Here is a 20,290-nt window from a genome sequence, read left to right on the forward strand (position 1 = left end):
ACCCCTCAACACCAACTGCTGCTGCTCCTGTCTCCAGACACTGCTGCCTGACACCCCTTACCACCAACTGCTGCTGCTCCTGTCTCCTGGACCCAGTGATGGCAAGGACTGAGAAGATCAGGGCCCGTCCCTTCACCACAGAGGAGCTGGAGGTCCTGGTAGACGAGGTGGTCACACAGTATGGGAGGCTATATGGTGCTCCAGATGTCATGGTAAGTGTTTCAGAGTGGAAGTGAGAGTGCAGGGAGTGCACACATGAGGTTGATCTGCTGCAGTATGTGCCTGAGGGTGTGGGATTGTGTCATACACTGCCTAGCACGCTGACACCAGGGGAAAGGGGTGTGTAGCCTCTTTTACACGTTTCCCTGGCTGCACATCGGAATGGGAGGGACATGCATTGTTTTTCTCAGCCATACAGTGACACAGCAAGTTTGTTAAGCGGGAGTCAGGACAGAAATTGCCTGTGTGAATGGATGTGTGGGTCCATGATGTTCTTCACAGGCTCATCTGTGACATTACCAAGGGTTTACGTCCAGAGGGTACTGATGGAAGTGTGTCTGACTCAATATTGCCAACATGTATAGGTCAGCATTATGCACAAGACTTAAATGCCAGAGGGTGTCACTCTTGGTGGCAATCCACCTATGGCACAGCAGATTGGTGTACTTTTGTACAGAGCCCCTTCCATTTTCATCAGCATGTGTACTGACACACATGTGTAGGCATGGTTTGCCCTCTCATATTGTCCCTCCATATGACATTTCTGATACCCCACGTTGGACCTCAGTGTGAGCCCACCTGGCCTGCACAGTCACTGCCCAACCTGACAAAGACACATCGCTGAATGTACAGAGTGAAACATATGGGTTGTCTGCTAGACTATCCATCAAAGAGCTATCTCAGCCCTGTAGATTGCAAACAACAGACCTTGTGAGGAGGGTGTGAGATTGTAAGATCATGTCCCTAAATGTGACCTCCATGACACAGTGAGCCATTAACAGGGCAAGGACATTGAGGGCTGCGCAGTGTTGACACAGTGATTCTGCCCCGATACATAATTTCCCATGTAATGTATGTCTTGCTCATCCTCAAGCTGGATAGCAGATGTGGGCCCCTACACATAGCTTTCTGTGCTGGTATCCTGCATGTGTATGAGATGGGCAGTGTTAGAATTGGGGTTAGAATTGGGGGTCTCTAGTTGGCACAGGTAGGTACTTGTGACAAATAGGGGCCCTTGCCTCTAGTCAGGGTAAGGGCGTACACTCCTAAAATAACCCCTGCTCACCCCCTTGGTAGCTTGGCACGAGCAGACAGGCTTATCTCAGAGGCAGTGTGTAAAGCATTTGTGACCACATACAGTAATCCAGTGACAACACTACAAATGGACACCACACAGGTTTTATATCAAAAATAAGTATACTTTATATAGATTTACCACAAGACCATAAACAACAAAAATACACAATACTATTACTTTAAGATGGTAGTTTTTAGCTTCATTCATTTCAGTTCTTAAGATGCGACACTTTGAGTCAATGTACCTTACGATGCGTTGCGCTTCCAGGACAAGTAATGTCGCAGCGATGGAAATGCGGCAAAGTTCTGGTGCAAAGAAATAAAGACATGAAGATCTTCCAGATGCGGCACACTTCTCCGGAGATGCGAGAAGTTCTCGATTTGATGCGTGGACTGCAACGGTGACACCCTTGTTCAGAAGTGCGACGGCAACAGCTCCAACTGCGACGCTCTTCTCCCACGATGCGTGAAGCTTCCGCATAATGTGACAACTACAGCGGCGACATCCTTGTTCAGAAATGCGACGGCAGCAGCTCCGACGGCGGCGCGCTTCTCGGAGATGCGAGGCGCTTTCTCCGATGCGGTGCAATGCGACAGTTCCAGCGGCGACACCCTTGTTCAGAAGTGCGACGGCAGCAACAGCGACGGTGACACGCTTCTTCCTCGTTGCGAGACTCTTCACTGGATGCGGTGCCGTGCGACAACTCCAGCAGCGACACCCTTGTTCAGAAGTGCGACGGCAGACAGCAGCGACGGCGACACGCTTCCTCTTCGTTGCGAGACGCTTCTCTCGATGCGGTGCAGTGCGACAACTACAGCAGCGACACCCTTGTTCAGAAGTGCGACGGTAGCAGCAGCGACGGCTACACTCTTCGGCTTCGTTGAGTCGCGGTTCCAGCTCCTTGCGACACGCAGTCCCTCAGAAGGCCCAAAACAGCAGCAGGCACTTCCAAAGAACTCTGGGGAGCTGGGGGTTGAAGTCTGTTGTCCCTGAGACTTCAGCAGGAGGCAAGCTCTTTTCCAAGCCCTTGGAGATCCTTACAAGTTGAAATCAGCACACAAAGTCTCTTCTCCTTCCTTTGGCAGTCAGGCAAACCACTGCAGGCCAATCCCCCAAGCAGCACTTCAGCTTAGGGATAGTCTCTCCTCAGTTTCTTCAGGTTCCGCTCCTCAGTAAAGGTTTCTTCTTGTTCCAAAAGTGATCTAATTTCTTGGGATCAGGGTCCCACTACTTATACTCGAAATCCTTTGTTCTCTAAGGGGAGAGGGGCCTGTGCCCAGTCCAAACCAGTTCCTGAGCACTCTGTTTACCAGACTTCTCCTTTCCTTTCACAGTGCAGGGCAGAAACATCAGACGCCCCACAGGAGGTGGAGCCAGCATTGTAGAAGGCAAGTACAGCCCTGGAGCACTTTGTTGAGAGGATTCCTTCTCTTCATTCACTGTGCAGGGCAGAGACATCAGCCGTTCCCCAGGAGGTGGAGCCAGCATTGTGAAAGGCAGGCACAGCCCTATTCAGGTCCCAGATGCAACTCCTCCCACCCATCTGGATGCAGATCTCTCTATTCACCACTGGGACACCTCACCCTGTCTCCTGGAACTCCTCAGCCCTGTCACTCAAACTCCAGACAAAGGAATACACAGCCTAGCAGAGGCAGGTTTGAAAGGTTAGGCAAGAAAATACCTACTTTCTAAAAAGTGGTATTTTCAAACACAGAATGTTAAAATCACCTTCACTAAAAGATGTATTTTATCATTCTGAGTTCAGGCATACTAAACTCGAATTTCTACCATGCTCTCTGAGTCAGTTAGGATTATAAACATGTAATAATCTAACAGCCCATTCTGGCCTATGGAGAGCAGGTAGCCTTGCAATAGTGAAAAACGAAAATGGCTGTAATTCACTATTAGGACATGCCACACACACCAGGGCATGTCCTACCTTATACCTACAATGCATCCTGCCCTTGGGCCTACCATAGGGGTGTCTGATATGAAGAAAAAGGAAGGTTTAGGGACTGGCAAGTGGGTGCACTTGCCCAGTCAGTATGACAGTACTAGACTGCACGCAGGCTCTGCAATGGCAGACCTTAGACACATTTTTCAGGGCTGCTTCTGTGGGTGGCACAACCAGTGCTGCAAGCCCACCAGCAGCATTTGGATTTACAAGCCCTGGGCATACTCAGTGCACTATACTAGGGTCTGACAAGTAAACCAAATCAGTCAATCATGGAATCACTAATAAATACCTTCATTTACAGTAGGGAGCACTTGCACTGTGGCACTGGACAGCAGTGGCACAGTGCCCAAAGCATCTAACACCAGCAAAAACATATGAGGTAACAGCAAAAATGGAAGGGAGACCCACGCCAATGGTGCCAGGTCTAACAGGCAGGTACTGTGTTCACCCTCATACCTGCATGCATTTTTGTATAATTCTCCCATGCTTATGTACTACATAAAATGCTGTATTGTCTCTGCTAGACATATCTGTGAAGTAGGGGTGAGTTAGTATCATGCTCCTGTACTGAGAGATAGGGGTACATAACCCTGTGTCACTGATGTTTCCCCCTCTTGTCTCCCATGCCTGCAGCTCAAAGTCCACCAGCGTAAGGCCGTGTGGAGGGCCATTGCACGCAAGGTGCGGGCTCTGGGTGTCTCCAACCGACAGCGCACACGCTGTCACAAGAGATGGGATGACATCTGCCAGCTGAGCAAATATGTGGCAGAGATGATGCTGGGGCTGCTCCCTCAGACTGGAAAGTTGACACGCAGGAGCATGACACCACTATAGGCCCGCATCTTAGCTGTGACACAGCCTGAGCTGGATTCACGTTTGAAGGACCATCAGCAGCAAGCTGGGGGTGAGTATTCTGGGAAGGGTGACTTTGGTTGTGAGTGACTGCATGTGTTCAAAGCCTGAGCCAATGCTGAGCTCTGTGATGTTGCTAGGGTGATGCATTGGCTTGTAAGTGGCCTCTGTGTTGGGTACAGCTGTCATGTATTTTCCCTACCTGAACTTTCTCATGTCATTGAAGTAATGGCCCTTGACATTGCATTCTTAGCTGTGGCCTTCTGGCATCGGCTGCATTGGGGGAGTCAGGGACATCCCATAAAAGGGAACGGCAGTGTGCCTCATCTGAGTGTGCTTACATCAATATGTGTATTGCCTGATGTCAGAATTGTGATAACTACCCATCTGACATCAATGTGCAACTGTAGTTGTGCCCCAAAGTACGGCATGGTGGATGGCATGAGCTCATGGCCATTGTGGACTGATATTTTGGAGTCTGTATCTGTATTGTCCCCTTCTGCTGCCTCCAGATGTGACTGTGGCAACATGTTGGGAGATACATCTTTTCCCCCCTCAGGGCCCTAGGTATGCTCAGAGGGATCTGTATGTCTGGTTACATGGAGCCACGGGCAGTCTATTTGGCTGTGTGGGCATCACATGGGTCACTTATGCCAAGTTTGCATGATAACACGCAAAATTCGACTTTGGAATTGAGGTTGCACAATGTTACTGCACAGGGCGGTGTGCAACATGGGTATATCATCATCTTGTTTTGTGCTTTGCTTGCATATGATGTTTTTGGTAATGCCACTGAAATGAACCTACATCTCTGTCTCTTGCAGCATCTACCGTGAGCACAGAAGGACAGGGGACGGACACCAGTGGTGAGGCATCAGGCGCGACTGCTACACACGAGCACACTTACACTGATGTGACCAGTACCTCGGAGGGGGACAGGAGTCTGCTTGAGGAGTCACAGCCAGAGGCACGAACCTCAACATATCTATGTTGGCGGGCACAGGGAGCGGGCACTCTGCCTCCTCTTCCACCACACATCATCCAGTGCCCACCCTCCCAACTACTTCCACTAGTGCTGTACGTGCTCGCACCAGTAAGAAGGGAAGAGTGACCTTCCCCAGGCACTGCTGCCCCTGCCCCTGTCTCCCCTGCTGCCCTCAGCGTTGAGGCTGTGGACCTTTTGCGCCAGCTGTGTCTGGGTCAGACAACTCTCCTTAATGCCTTCCTAGACCATGACAAGAAGTTGGCACAGGTAGTTGCCTTCATGTAGGGCATTCATTCAGACATGGGTGGGCTACACAGGACTGTCCAGTCTTTGTCCTCCACAGTGACAGCAGCCATTCAGCTGTCACAGGCTCAGAGTCCAGCTCCAGTCCCTTTGGCCACCTCCCTGCCAGTGGCTACATCTGATGAGAGTGACCACACACCACAGACCTCAGGCTCAAGATACACCACACGCAGCACACAACAGCAGCAGTCCAAGCGGGCCAGAGCGCAGACACCATCCCCCAAACAAACCAAAGCCACACCAGAGCCCAAAGGCAAAAAAACTTCAGGTGACACTCAGGGGCATCCTGCCAAGAAGCAGGCCTCAGGCTCACATGCCTCAGAGGCATCCCCAGGCAAGGACTCTCCTGTCCCAAAAGCATCTCGCAGAGAAAAGCAGTCAGTTCCCATGCCTGCTGTAAAGCTGGTGCCTGCTAAGAGTCCACAGAAAATCCAGCCAAGGCAGATTCGCCCACAACCTCTACTCTCATCCAGACCCCTAAAGGAGGTCACTGTAGGGGGTTCACCTGGTAAACAGGTGATGGAGGGGAAAAGGCAAGGCCAGGCCAAGCGTACCTCCGGATCCAGCAGGTCCCCAGGGGGACCGGATACATCTGAGGCAGCTTTGGTGGAGAGTGTGCCTGTTGTGCCCGCCCCACTTATTACTCCTCCCAAGACAATTCTTGCCTATCGAGTCCCCAAGAAGTGGAAAGGCGCCCCTTTACATTCTCCCTCCCACACCGTTTCTCACGGCAGCATGACTCCACCTCCACGTGTCAACACATCACCGGTCCAAAAAGCCCTCTGGCTCCCAAAGCCACTGATGCCTCTACCTCAGCTGTTCCTCTCTCTCCCAGGTCCAGTCCTCCAACTGGCCCTGACACTCAGCCACCTCCCAGTCCGACTGACAACCAAGTCTGAGTGAAAGTCCCCCTCACACATCTGTCTCTCCCACATCGGTGCCTGGACTGCCCATTGTTATCCCCCTAACTGTGTTGCTGACCATGGCAGTGTACAGTCTCACCCATTCCCTGTGCAGCCTCTCATGCACACATGTGCCTACTCTGCACTTTGTACTGGCCACTGGCCTTGCTGGGTATTACTGTGTTTGCCCATTCCCTGTGCAGGTTCTCATGTACCTACTCTGCACTTTGGACTGGCCACAGGCCTTGCTGTTTATTACTGTGTTTGCCCATTCTCTGTGCAGGATCTCATGTACCTACTCTGCACTTTGGACTGGCCACTGGCCTTGCTGTTCATTACTGTGTTTGCCCATTCCCTGTGCAGGTTCTCATGCACACATGTGCCTACTTTGCACTTTGTACTGGCCACTGGCCTTGCTCTTGGCTACGTTTGATGCCTATCTGTGTAATATGTTATAAAGGCAGTTAATCCTGTTGTCTGCTTTGTCAGTGTCCTTGCTAAATAAAGGGTTTTATATGTGGGTATGGTTTAATGTGACACATGCTCTGTATGTCACTTTAACATTGCCAATGGCTGATTTCACTCTTTCAGGGTTTTGCAGAGGAGACTGGCACTTCAGTTCTTCTTGACTCTGAGGCTTGGGGTTGCAATGATGGCTGTTTGTGATGAACTACTGTTGTCATAATCAATCTATGGTGATGTTAGCTAAATTTTACACATGTCATGTTTGGATGCACTGTCAGCAAAGAGTGGGATTCTATCCACAGGATTCCAGGCAGGCTGGCCAGGGTCCATCATGTCTGTGTGATCTTACTTGATGTGTGAACAGCAGTGTTGGTGTATGCTCATCTTGTGATGGCCAGTCATCCTAGTCACATGAGTAAATTTCAATGTGTGCACTTGTGTGGTCATGAAGTGTGCAGTGTGAAGGGCGTGACTTTGTCAGTAGTGTTGATGTGTGTGTGCCCCTGCGATGGCAACTGCACACATGTGTCAACCTGGATTTGAGTGCCTGTTAGTTGGATTGGTCAGCCCTGTGCTTGTGATTGTGTGCACATGTGGGAGTTGTAGGTTGTGCAGTGTGTAGTGTGTTGATGTGTCCTTGCACTTCTGGGGGATACCTACTTGTTGTTGGTACCAATTGTGAGTATGCAGAGTGTGTGACTGGCAAGTCAGTGTTGTGTTTTGTTGATCAGCCATGTGTCTTGATACAGTTTGTGCTCACTGTGCACACCTGCTCAGCCACACTGACATTGTGGGTGTGTTTTCTCATGCATTGCTGTAACTTGAGCCATTTTTGCTCCATTCTGGCATGTGGGATGTGAAGTTGTACCATCCCCTATCTGTGCCTATGATGCCTACCCATTGTGAGTGGGCAAGCCATCTTTTTGTGTATGGTGCACTCCTGCCATGTCCACTACTGACGTACACACCACTTCAATCTCATGTCAGCTATCCCCTTGGGTTGCCAGTGTGTGTCCCTCCTCCCCCCACTTCATTTGTTACACTATGTTTTGTGGTACTGATCTGTGCACAGGACCAAAGAGCCACTCAGGACAGTTTCGCAATTGGTTAAGTGTGATTTTCTTGTACTGGTTTGCAGTCATGGTTGATCATATGCATTGCAACTGTTTGTGCTGCACAGTCCTCTGGTCATGTTGTTTGCACCTGGGTGTCCCAGACTTGTGCATCTTTGGGAGATCGGTAAGCTGTATGTGTGTTTGCTGAGGTACTGCTACCTTTCCTGAGTGTGATGTTGTCTGTGTTCTGTGTTGATTTGTGTTGTGGGGGTTCATGTTGTGGCACTCAGATATGTGTGCTACTGGTTTGGTTGATGTGCACACACTGCTTGTTGTGCATGCAGTGCTGTGAGTGTATGTTGCCTTGTAATTGCCTGGTGTGCATCCCCTGATGTACAGCTGTGTTTGAAATGTGAAGGAGTGGCATGTGCATCTGTTGTGTGTTTGCTGTAGATGTGTGCAGTGTTTGGCCTGTGTTGTCTCTTTCAGCTGACAGATGCTCTGTGTGTGATGTTCTATTTGCATGGCATTGTGTATGAGTTGTTTGTGCATTGTGATACATTCAGATGTGTGTTGCAAGTGTAGTGTGCATTACTTGTGTGTCTGTCACATGCACTTAGGAGTATTCTTGTTTCTGAACTTGTTTTGAGTGCACCTTGGTGATATCGCCTCTCATTTTTGACCTGTCACTTGTCAGGATTGTGCATGTGCATGCATGTGGTACACTATTACACCATGTTGACTTGATGGGTGGTGTGGTATGTCAGTCTGTGTTTTCTTATTGGACCATTGTTCCCAGTTTGTGTCCATGATTGTTTTGAGATGATGCACATCTTGCCTGTGTTGAGGTATGGTGTCTGTGCATTGGTCCTGAGTGATGGTGTTGTGTACTCCTGTTCTGTCTGGTATCCCATTGCCTTTCCACTGTTTGTCTGCACATGTCTGGGCTTGTTGTACTTCTGTGTCTGTTGTTTGTGAAGTTTGTGTTTGGCTATTGTTTTTGTGCCAGCATTGGTTCAGGCACCCCTGAGTTTGTGTGTGTGAGGTTTGTGGATGCACCCCAGGGAGTGTGATTCTTAGTCAGTGTATTCACAAGACATTATTTGCACCATTCTGTGTGTTTGACACTAGTGTTAAGTGGTGCAGGTGTGAGGTGCGTGGAGGAGGGGTATGTGTGAAGGGTCCAAGTTGTGTTTGACAGTCATGGAGTGTGTCAATGGGCCCTGTGTGTTGTGCTGATGACATACACATGTCAAGTAAGTAGGTACAGATATGTGGCTGATCACTATTTGACTTCAGACACTTCCTATCATCCCTGTGCCTATGCATGGCTTGCATTGCTCTCTCCCTAAGTTGTTGCACATATATCACTGTGGTTTGATTTCACTCACTGTGCCAGTCATCTGTTATTGGTTGGCCGAAGGGTGTTGTGATCTGTTTCTTCACTTGCATGTGATGTACAGATGCTTTGTGGCTAGCTCATTGTGTTCTCATCACTGCCCACCTCACTTTTGTCTTGCCCATTTATTTCCCTCATTTCTGCTGCCATCTGGTATGTGTATGTGGCTGTGTGTCAGTGTGGGATGTGTCTGAGTGGGGGAACAACCTTTACAACGCAACTTTTACAACGCACTACACTTACAACGCATTTTTTACAACGCAACATCCACTACAACGCATTCCATTACATAGCATGACACTACAACGCATTTTTAAAAACTACCTTTACAACGCATTCCATTACATCGCATACTACCTTTACAACGCATACCATTACAACGCATAATATTACACTACACTATCCAACACTTACCCTACTGTTGCACCCCCTGGAGTTAGAATAGTAATTTTTACCCCTATACTATCCAACACTTACCCTACTGTTGCACCCCCTGGAGTTAGAATAGTCATTTTTACCCCTATACTATCCAACACTTACCCTACTGTTGCACCCCCTGGAGTTAGAATAGTAATTGTTACCCCTATACTATCCAACACTTACCCACTGTTGCACCCCCTGGAGTTAGAATAGTAATTTTTACCCCTATACTATCCAACACTTACCCTACTGTTGCACCCCCTGGAGTTAGAATAGTAATTTTTACCCCTATACTATCCAACACTTACCCTACTGTTGCACCCCCTGGAGTTAGAATAGTAATTTTTACCCCTATACTATCCAACACTTACCCTACTGTTGCACCCCCTGGAGTTAGAATAGTAATTTTTACCGCTATACTATCCAACACTTACCCTACTGTTGCAACCCCTGGAGTTAGAATAGTAATTTTTACCCCTATACTATCCAACACTTACCCTACTGTTGCACCCCCTGGAGTTAGAATAGTAATGTTTACCCCTATACTATCCAACACTTACCCTACTGTTGCACCCCCTGGAGTTAGAATAGTAATTTTTACCCCTATACTATCCAACACTTACCCTACTGTTGCACCCCCTGGAGTTAGAATAGTAATTTTTACCCCTATACTATCCAACACTTACGCTACTTTTGCACCCCCTGGAGTTAGAATAGCAATTTTTACCCCTATACTATCCAATACTTACCTTAAATGCAATTTAAAATTATGCGTTGCAATGGTATGCATTGTAAAGGTAGTATGCGATGTAATGGAATGCGTTGTGTGGCTGCTCGTCGTAACTTGGTTCTCAAAGACTGGAAGACTGATTCGGCCCAGAAGTCTGCTGCTCTGCGGTTTCCCTTTCAGGGTACTATGTTGTTTGGTGAGGAATTGGAGGGCAGGTTACATCGGCTGTTTAAGGAGAAGAAGCATTCTTCCTCTTTCAAGCAGGCTTCTGCGGTGCCAGCTTCCTCTAAGCCTAAGCCGTTCTTCCGTCCTTCATCTCGCAGGCAGTTTACCAGGGGCAGGGGTCATTTTCAGTCTGGGAAAAGTCGTGACAAGAAGGCAAAGTCTCCTCCTGCGAAACCCCGTTCCTGACTATCTGGGTGTGGCCAGCACCGGATCCTTGGTCGGAGGTCGGCTCCGGTTCTTTCTTCCAGCCTGGATGTCCTCCTGTTCAGACTTGTGGGTGCTGGACATTGTCCGGTTGGGGTACCCCTTTGAGTTTTCGGCTCCTCCTCCGGACTCAGGGGTCCGCCCGACTCCCTGGCCACCTTGTCCGTCCAAGCGGGTGGAACTGACTCTGGGGATCAGGTCTCTGCTGGACAAGGGGGCGGTACAGGTGGTTCCTCCAGGGGAGAGGGGTCAGGGGTTTTACTTCATCATTTTTCTGGTCCCCAAGGTGACTGGGGGGTTTCGTCTTGTCCTGGATCTGAAAGCCCTGAACAAGTATGTGCTACGGGTTCCGTTCAAGATGGAGACTCTTCAGCGGGTGATTCCTCTGGTTCTACGGGGTCATTACATGTGCACTCTGGACCTTCAGGATGCCTATTATCATGTTCCGGTTCACCCCCTCTCTCGCCCATTCCCGAGGTTTTGTCTTCAGGGTGTCCATTATCAGTTCCAGGTCCTGCCTTTCGGCCTGCGGTCGGCCCCCAGGGTGTTTACCAAGGTGGTGGCTCCCTTGGTGGCTTACTTGCATCTTCAGGGGGTGATGGTTTACCCATATCTGGACGATTGACTCCTTCATGCTCCCTCCGAGGTTCAGTTGTTGAGGGATCAGGGGTTCCTGTTGAATCTCCCCAAATGTCAGCTTCTGCCGTCTCAGGACCTGACTTTCATAGAGGCACGTTTCCGCACAGGTCTGAATCAGGTGTTCCTGCTGGTGGCTCGTGCGGTGACCTTGAGTTCCCTGGCTCATCGGTTTCTGGTGGGTCGGTCCTTCCCGGTCCGTCTTTGGTTGCGCCTTCTGGGTCTGATGGCGGCTACGGTGTTCACTGTGCCTTAGGCGCGTTTCCATCTTCGGCCTCTTTGGTCTTACCTATTGGCTCAGTGGGATCCTTTGTCTCTGGATTTTTCTCTGTTGTTTCCGGTGACTCTGTCGATCCTTCCTTCTCTGCGCTGGTGGACTTTGTCGGACAATCTGGCCAGGGGCTTACCTCTGCAGTCTCCTCCTCCATTGGTCCTTACGACGGACGCCAGTGCGTTGGGTTGGGGGGCGACTTTGGGGTCGGCGTTCCTTCAGGGTCGTTGGTCACTACTGGAGGGTCAGCGGTCTTCGAACTGGCAGGAGTTGTCTGCTGTGTCTCGGACCTTCATGGGGTTTCGGAGCCTTCTGTTGCACCGCCATGTGTTGGTTCGGTCGGACAACACTGTGACCGTGGCCTTCTTGAATCACCAGTGGGGTATCCGGTCTCAGTCCCTGAATGCAGTGGTTTCCCCGTTGTTTTGCTGGGCGGAGGGCCATCTCTTGTCTCTGGCGGCTGTGCATGTCTGGGGGGTGGACAATGGGGTGGCAGATGCCCTCAGTCGGTTTTTTCCCGCCTCCCTGGAGTTGGCCTTGACTTCGGTGGCCTTTTGTCTGGTGTGCGTGAGGGTTGGTCTTCCCTTTCTGGACCTCTTTGCTTCCCAGCTCAATGCTCTGCTTCCCCGCTTCTTCTCCCGGGTTCCTCAGGAGGGGTCTTGGGGGGTGGATGCCCTGACACTCCCTTGGCCTTCTCGCCTGCTGTATGCCTTTCCTCCCCTTGCTCTGATCTCTCGGTTTCTGTCTCGGCTGGTGCTGGAGGATCGGGAGATGGTGGTGGTGGTGCCCTTCTGGCCCCGCCGGTCATGGTTTCCCACTCTGCGGTTGTTGGCGGTTCAGGGTTCTTGGATCTTCCCATTCCCTCTGTCTCCCTTGCGGTCCTCTCCGATGTTGTCCCTCCAGCGGCTTCGGCTGTCGGTTTGGAGGTTGAGAGGCAGGGGTGGAGGAATAGGGGTCTCCCCAAGCATTTAGCTTTGGCTATTCAGCGGTCCCGGAAGCCTTCTACTCTTCAATCCTATGGCAGGCATTGGGGGAACTTCGAGCGTTGGTGTCTCGGTCTGGCATTGTCTCCTTTGGTTTGTCCTTTGCCTGATGTTCTTCAGTTCCTTTGCGTTGGGTTCGAGAAAGGTTTGTCTGTCTTGAATCTGCGGGCCCAGTGGGCTGCTATTTGGGCTTTCCGTGCCCCTTGGGGGAATCTGCCTGATGTTGATGACCTGGTTTCTCGTTTGTTGCGCAGTTTTACGATCTTGCGTCCTGTGGTTCAGCCTTCTTTTCCTCTTTGGGACCTCCCTTTGGTTTTACGGGCCTTGGTGGCTGCGCCTTTTGAGCCTTTGAAGGAGGTTGATTTGAAGTTTGTCACTTTTAAAGTTGTTGTTTTGGTGGCTATTACTTCTGCACGTTGCCTGGGGGAGCTAGGGGCTTTGATGGCTCGGGAGCCTTTTCTTTCTTTTTCTGCGGATGGGGTTGTTCTGCGTTTGGATTCCACTTTTGTTCCTAAAGTTTCCTCCCAATTCCATCGCTCCCAGGAGCTGGTCTTGCCTGCTCTGTGTTCTGCTCAGGTGGATGAGGACGACCTTCCCTGGTCCTTGCTGGATGTTTGCCGTGCCTTGAAGGTCTATGTGGGCCGTACCTGTTCCTTTCGGCGTTCTGACTCCCTGTTTGTTTCCTTTGGGGTGGTCTCCAGGGGTTGCCGGGCTACCACTTCCTCCATTGGTTGTTGGCTGAAGCAGGTTATTATGTTGGCCTATTCCCTTGTGGGCTCTCCTCCTCCGGCTGGGGTTCAGGGGCATTCTATGCGGGGGTGGCTGCTTCCTGGGCGGAGGTTCGTGGTATGTCCCTTTCTGAGATTTGTAGGGCAGCTACTTGGGCCTCTGCTAATACCTTTGTTAGGCATTACCGGATTCAGAATGTTCTGGGGGATGACGCTAACTTTGGTTTGGGGGTGCTTTGGGCTGTGTGCTCCTGATTTCCCTTTTTTCTTTGCCACTGTGCTGTTTTCTAATAAATTACTGGGTTTGCTATGGCTCTGTGTCCTGGTGGTTTGTTGGGTGATGATGGCCGGTTGCTGCTTGGGTATTCTCACTAGTCAGTATGAAGGGGACGAGGACAGGAGGGACCTGGGGGTAATGTCCTATTACTTACCGGTAATCTTCATTACTCCGGGTCCCATTGTCCTCGTCCCCTTCATACCATCCCTCCTTCCCTCCCAGGCTTTCCGGCCCTCATCTGGGGCTTGGTGGTTCAGGAGGAATGCTGGGTAAGGTACGCTTATGTACTCCCAGTGGGGAGGGGGAGGGGTGTACCAGCATTCCTGCTTTTCTTTTTTCTGTCAAGGAGATGGATTATCTCACTAGTCAGTATGAAGGGGACGAGGACAATGGGACCCGGAAAAATGAAGATTACCGGTAAGTAATAGGACAATACATTTTAACCGATTAGCTAGCAAGCCATGTCCAGGCCACGCATTTTCAAAAAATGTGTTCCATCAATCCAACATTTCTTTATAGATTAAACCTTTAAGGAGTAAAAACGTTATTATGCTAAGGGACTTTGCCATCCATGCAGACATGATGTACGAAAAATACCTCCCAAATGACGTCATGCAGTTGCGTGGGCAGAGGGCCCATCCCACATATTCAGATTATCTGAGTCGCAGCAGGAGCTCTGCTATAAAGAACCGAGACTAAGGGCACCGCGGGCACATGATTTTTATCCCTAACATTTGCACGAGCTGCCCTGGCATTACTCACCACTGGCAAAGGAGCATGCATCATGCAGCGGACTGGCTTTATGAGCAGAGGGGGCCCCCAGTAAACAGACTAGACAGATATGGCGTAATATAGCCCTGGCACACAAGAGGCCTTGCTTAGGGGCACCCCTGCCACAGACTATCAGTAGCTCATTAGTAGCCCGGCCATAAGGCGCATGATCAGCTACCTCACCGTGCATCCTGACACATGAGCAGGCTTGCACTGAAGCACCCCTGAGTTATGTGTGAAACCAGACAATCAAAGGTTTGAATCCCAGTCAAGAACACTTAATCTTTCATCCTTCACAGGTCAAAGAAATGGGTAGCATTGAAGAGGACAATGAAAATACTTAAAATCACTTTGATACGAAACTGAAATATGTCAGTAGAGGCGTTGAATATAAAGGTATTACTCAGAAGTTATTTTGTAAAAATAAAAGTGCCAGGGCCCTTGTCAGGAGGCCATGGCAGTTTGCATCACATATTGCCAGTGTACTTGGACAACTACTAACCATTACAATGCTACAGGTGTAACAATTCAGAGTGTTCAAGGCCGGTAGAGCTTAAAGAATCACTTGGGTTGCAGGTATTAGTTGTTTGTAATGTATATTGAATTAACAAACAACTGTTTTTCTGCTCATCTTTAAATTACACAAACAGTGCCACCATGCTGCAGCTATCATAACTACAGGTTCCGGCAATTAAGTGCCGGTACCGAGCACCGGAAACCACTGGCTCAAATTAAGCACTGGTATTACTATTATACAAAATGGATAGTCACGGCAAATGAGCAATCCTTATCAACTGCCCAGATGTATGCGCTGGCAAAGTGGCAGAGTGAGTGAGTTAGTTGCTTACTGCACCTTTGTTTGGCTTTCAGCTCACAAATGCAGAACCTGGCAGGGCTAACTCAGTCTTCCATGCTTCTGATGCCAATAAATGGATTGCCATTATGGATTACCATTATGCTTGGTAACAGTGTCGTTTGTGATTTACAGTGCAACATTAAAATCGTGGCCGCGGCCGGCCAGGTCATGGGGCCAGCCACTATGCGCAAATGTTAACTTATTCTTCTCATGAACTGTGAGATTTGGCACCACAGGCAAATATCATGAAGATTGACTCCATAGTCAAAAACAAATTAATAAGGCATGGCCTCTTAAACTCTGCACCGGCAAAAGCATCCACTGTTCCTGTGCCTGAAGCTACCTTAAACAAGTATGAAATCGCCACGCCTCTGATACAGGCCCCAGCACTGAAGGAGCTAACTATAACATATTTAAATACACGCTCTATGTTTAAACACCAATTAGACATTTTTAATCTTTTAGACACCGAAGCCCCAGATATATTATTACTCACAGAAACTTTGTTGACTACGGAATCCACCCCAGATACACTAGCAGCATTACCTGGCAAATACTATCTCTTACAGACCAATAGGCATTCCGGAAAGAGAGGAGGAGGGGTAGCAGGAGTGATCAAAAAGCCCCTCTCCTTCACCGCTATTCCCACCCTGGAAATGGCATTGGTGGATAGTCTTACCCTTAAACTGGACTTTCCCACTTCCACACTGGTGTGTGTTCTGATTTATAGGCCGCCTATCACGATGGGCAAATTGACTAAAGAACTAGCATATTATCTTGCACCCTTAATCATAGACTCTGCAAACATTTTGGTAGTAGGAGACTTGAATTTCTGGACAAATGAGGAAGAGGGCACTAAGGGTTCCAAGGAACTAACAGACTTACTAAAAAATCTGAATTTAGAAGGACATATATATGGGCCTACACACATTAAAGGTCACGCACTTGACCAGTTATTGACCACTATCCTTTCAGTCCAGATTTTAACAGTTAAGCCATGTGTCTGGTCAGACCACCATTTAATAAATTTTACCTTAAGTGGTCTATCACTCGCCAAACCATCGGTCGGTCCTAAATTACTAACTAGGAACTGGAATCATATTAAGTTGACAGATATCCATGTTACCCTGGCATTTACCTTACAGCCAAAAATAGACAATGTGGATAAGTTTGAGGCAGCTATTAGTAACTGGCAATTGAATGTGAGTGAGATACATGCCCCCTTACAAAGTAAAGCCAGTTGTCTGAGGCAGTATGAGGCATCTAAGTGGTTCTCTGCAGAGCTGAAACTAGCAAAGTTAAAAACCAGTCAGGCTGAACGGAAATGCCGTGGAACCTATACACCATAAACAAGGGAAACATACGTAACAGCTATGCCAGACTATAAAGTAGCCATGTTAGAGGCAAAAAAAGCATTCTTCACAAGCAAAGTATTAAGCTCGGAAAACAAAACTAAATATATCTTTAATATAGTTAAAGAATTATCCAACCCGGAACGTATAACACCTGTCATCACTCCCTCTCAGGCTCTATGCAATGACTTGAATGTTTTTTTTGTGAACAAATTTAGGATAATACAAGACCCCATTATCCCTAGTTAACAGGACTGGACATTAAACCAGCAATATACCAATCCAGCTACATTATCCACCTTCGAGAACATACACTTAGATCGACTTACAGAATTAACGAATAAAGTAAAGTCTGGCTCACCTAAGACCCATGCCGCTCTGTAATACAAAAATATATCTTCACCAGCTTCCCAGATACCACCATTTTACTGCTTATTATGTCACTTGAGCAAGACGTGGTTCCACGTGCATTCGAAGATGCAGTCCTAATCCCGCTTCAAAATAAAGCCGGTGTGGATCCCCGACAATTGAGCAATTACAGACCCTTCTCGCTTCTCCCGTATCCAGCAAAAATTCTGGAGGCACATGTAGCTAAACTTCTCTGTGCCTTCATTGAAGAGACCAAATTCTTGGATTCCAATCAAGCAGGCTTCCGTCAATCTCACTCGACCGAATCAGTCATCCTAAACTTGGTGGATGACCTGAAGGAGGGGTCAGACAGGGGGTGCACGCAGGCACTGGTCCTGCGAGGAATTCGATACCGTGGACTATGCGATATTAACGGATAGAATGGCGGCGGCAGGTCTGAGAGGAACGGCCTTAGAATGGATGAAATAGTTTCTGAGGGACCGTACTCAATCAGTCAGGTTAGCACCCTACTGCTCGGCCAGTGTCACCACTACTTGTGGGGTACCACTGGGCTCTTTCCTGTCCCCCCACTTGTTCAACCTCTATGTCTGCTCCTTGATCTATTCCCTCCAACAAAGGAAGTTTAGGATATACAATTATGCAGATGATATGCAATTGATTTTTCCAATTGACGAGACAGAGGACTCCACGGCATTTTATCAAAACACCATGTTATTCGTCAAATAGTGGATGAATCACAATCATCTCAAATTGAACTCTGATAAAACAGAGATAGTCATCTCCGACAATGGACTACATCATTGGACTCCAGCACACTGGCCAGATACACTGGGAACTCCTCCTATCCCTAAGAATTCACTAATCTCTTTATGCAATCCCAGATTAACTTGGTTATGTCATCTTGCTTTTTTCAGCTGAGGAACTTCAAAAAGATCAGGAGATTCTTTACTAGGAAAGCAAGCATAGTTATTATGATGGCTATGATCCTGTCTAGGTTAGACTATGCTAATGCTATCTATTTAGGCCTCCCCGCTAAGAAAATCTATAAGCTTCAGCTGATACAGAACCAAGCTGCCAGAGGTATTTTCCACCAACTGAGACACTGCCATACTAAGGGGCATATTATCAAGCCAGGCGATAAAATTATGGCCGCTTTAGCGGCAGAAAACTGCCGCTAAAACGGTGATAATGGGCTTGATAATATGCTCTATGGAATTCCAATTGAAGACCATGTTAGATGTGAAGGACGTCTAACATGGGCTTCAATTGGAATTCCATACAGCATATTATCAAGCATATTATCCCCGTTTTAGCGGCAGTTTTCTGCCACTAACGCGGCGATAATTTTATCGCCTGGCTTGATAATATGCCCCTAAGTACTGATGAAGTAGCTCCATTGGCTGCCCGTGGCCCAGTGGTCGATATTTAAGACAGGCTGTATGATCTTCAAAGCAATTCACAACAAGGGCCCCAAATTCATTCAGAAGATTCAACCGTACCTTCCCAAACGGAACCTCAGATCAGCACAATTGAATCTGTTGATGATTCCAAGATTTAAGCGTAAAAGAATGGGTGGTTCACTATTTTCGATGCTGGGCCTCCAATTCTGGAATTCCTTGCCGATTGAGATGAGGCACACGATGGACTATATGAACTTCCGGAAAGAACTGAAAACTTGGGTCTTCACGCAGGCCTGTTGCTAGACTCTACCTCTGGGGTGGCTCTCATTTTAGCGCCAAGAGACCTTTGGTGTACGCAATGCACAACAAATTCCCTATAACATAACATAACAAAAAGAAAATATAAAAAGCAAGCAATTAATATTAGCATTTCTTTCCTATGTGAGCAGCACAACTGGCACACGAGCAGCTCTCACTGAGGGGTGTTTGGACAGAATTCTGATTTCTAATAAATATTGGGATACATAATTATTGGGTCAAAAACTTTACTACCAAAATATCATTGGATAGAATATTGTAGGCAAGAATATGGGTTTTTGCCACAATTACTGTTGTCTTTAATCAGGGGAGCCTACCAATCACAACGCTGGATTGCAGCGTTGTGATTGGTCAGTGGGGCCTGGCTGGGCTTCCAGATTCTTGAGGACTGAATGGGGCAGAGACGTGGGACCCGTCAGAAATGTAAGTTAATTTTTTTTTAAACATTTTTGTTTTGCGCATCCTCATGTGATCCCACACTCGCAACCATCCCCCTCGCCTGCCCCTGCCACCCGCAAGCCATGCTGGCTGCAACTGGTTTTTTTTACATTCAGGAATCGGGAGGTGGGGTACTAGCCTTGAAATCGATAGTCTCCAGCCTGAATCGGAAGGGTTGGCATGTATGCATACATGACATACCTAGAACCTGATCTATTGTTTCCAATGGAAAGAATTGGCCTGTTTTCTAATCATTGAACACATTCTTTACTATTGGTTTCCTAACTGAATCTTTTAGGGTAACTGTGATGCACTTTCTCTTAACATTGTCAAAGACAAAATATCCACATATAGTAGTTGCCCCAAAAAAACACCCACACTTTTATTCCATTGAAATGTGCTGCCTAAACTCAATATTTATTTTAGTGTAAAATGAAGAATGGTTGAAAGGTTCCTGTGAATGAGACCCAGATCAAACTGAATCATTTCTCCCCATGTCCTTTAACAATTTAAAGTCACTGAGGTGAATCAAGGTAATGAGTATAATAATTTCTACTTAATTATTAACTTTGCCAAACCATATATATGCTGTACATTATTTAGCAAGTGCAAAGATTACTTGGTGCATGATACTGTTATCACTTGCCTGAGGGATTCTGCAAATCCCAAGTATTCTGGCCATTGGGAGAGCTCCTGCCGATGGACTATCCCCAATAAAACCAGCCAGCTGGGGGCTTACACAGCATCTGTAGTTTGGTATTGTCTGCGTACCTCCCGAGAGCTGCTGCAAAGTCCCCTTAATAGATCCCATCTCAAAGAAACATGAGTCATAAATACCAAACCCTAAGGTTGTGTTAGGTAGAAGACTGGAACTTCTATTGATTTCATCAATAGCAAAGATCATAGCCAGGACGTTCCGGTAGAACTCTGTGTCAAACCTGGAAATAGAAGTAAAAAGTACTCAAAACACAAGAATGCACTTATAATATATTAGCAAGTGGCCAGGAAGAGAACGTTAAATAGCTTATGCCATGGACAACTGTTCATAATATCTCAGAGTGAAATACATTTAGCAAAACACCCAAGCTATACAAGCT

The 20,290-nt window shown here is 47.9% G+C and overlaps 1 protein-coding gene across 1 annotated transcript in view; it reads right to left on the reverse strand.

The window, feature by feature from the left end:
• Window positions 1-20,290, reverse strand: part of LOC146796865 (extracellular calcium-sensing receptor-like) — an 80,660-nt gene that overhangs the window by 41,693 nt on the left and 18,677 nt on the right. The window contains exon 3 of the mRNA XM_085631403.1: window positions 19,840-20,131. Coding sequence (XP_085487529.1) covers window positions 19,840-20,131 — 292 coding nt within the window. The remainder of the gene's footprint in view (window positions 1-19,839; window positions 20,132-20,290) is intronic.

This window comes from Triturus cristatus, chromosome 10 (assembly GCF_964204655.1).
Source record: "Triturus cristatus chromosome 10, aTriCri1.1, whole genome shotgun sequence".
NCBI lineage: Eukaryota > Metazoa > Chordata > Amphibia > Caudata > Salamandridae > Triturus > Triturus cristatus.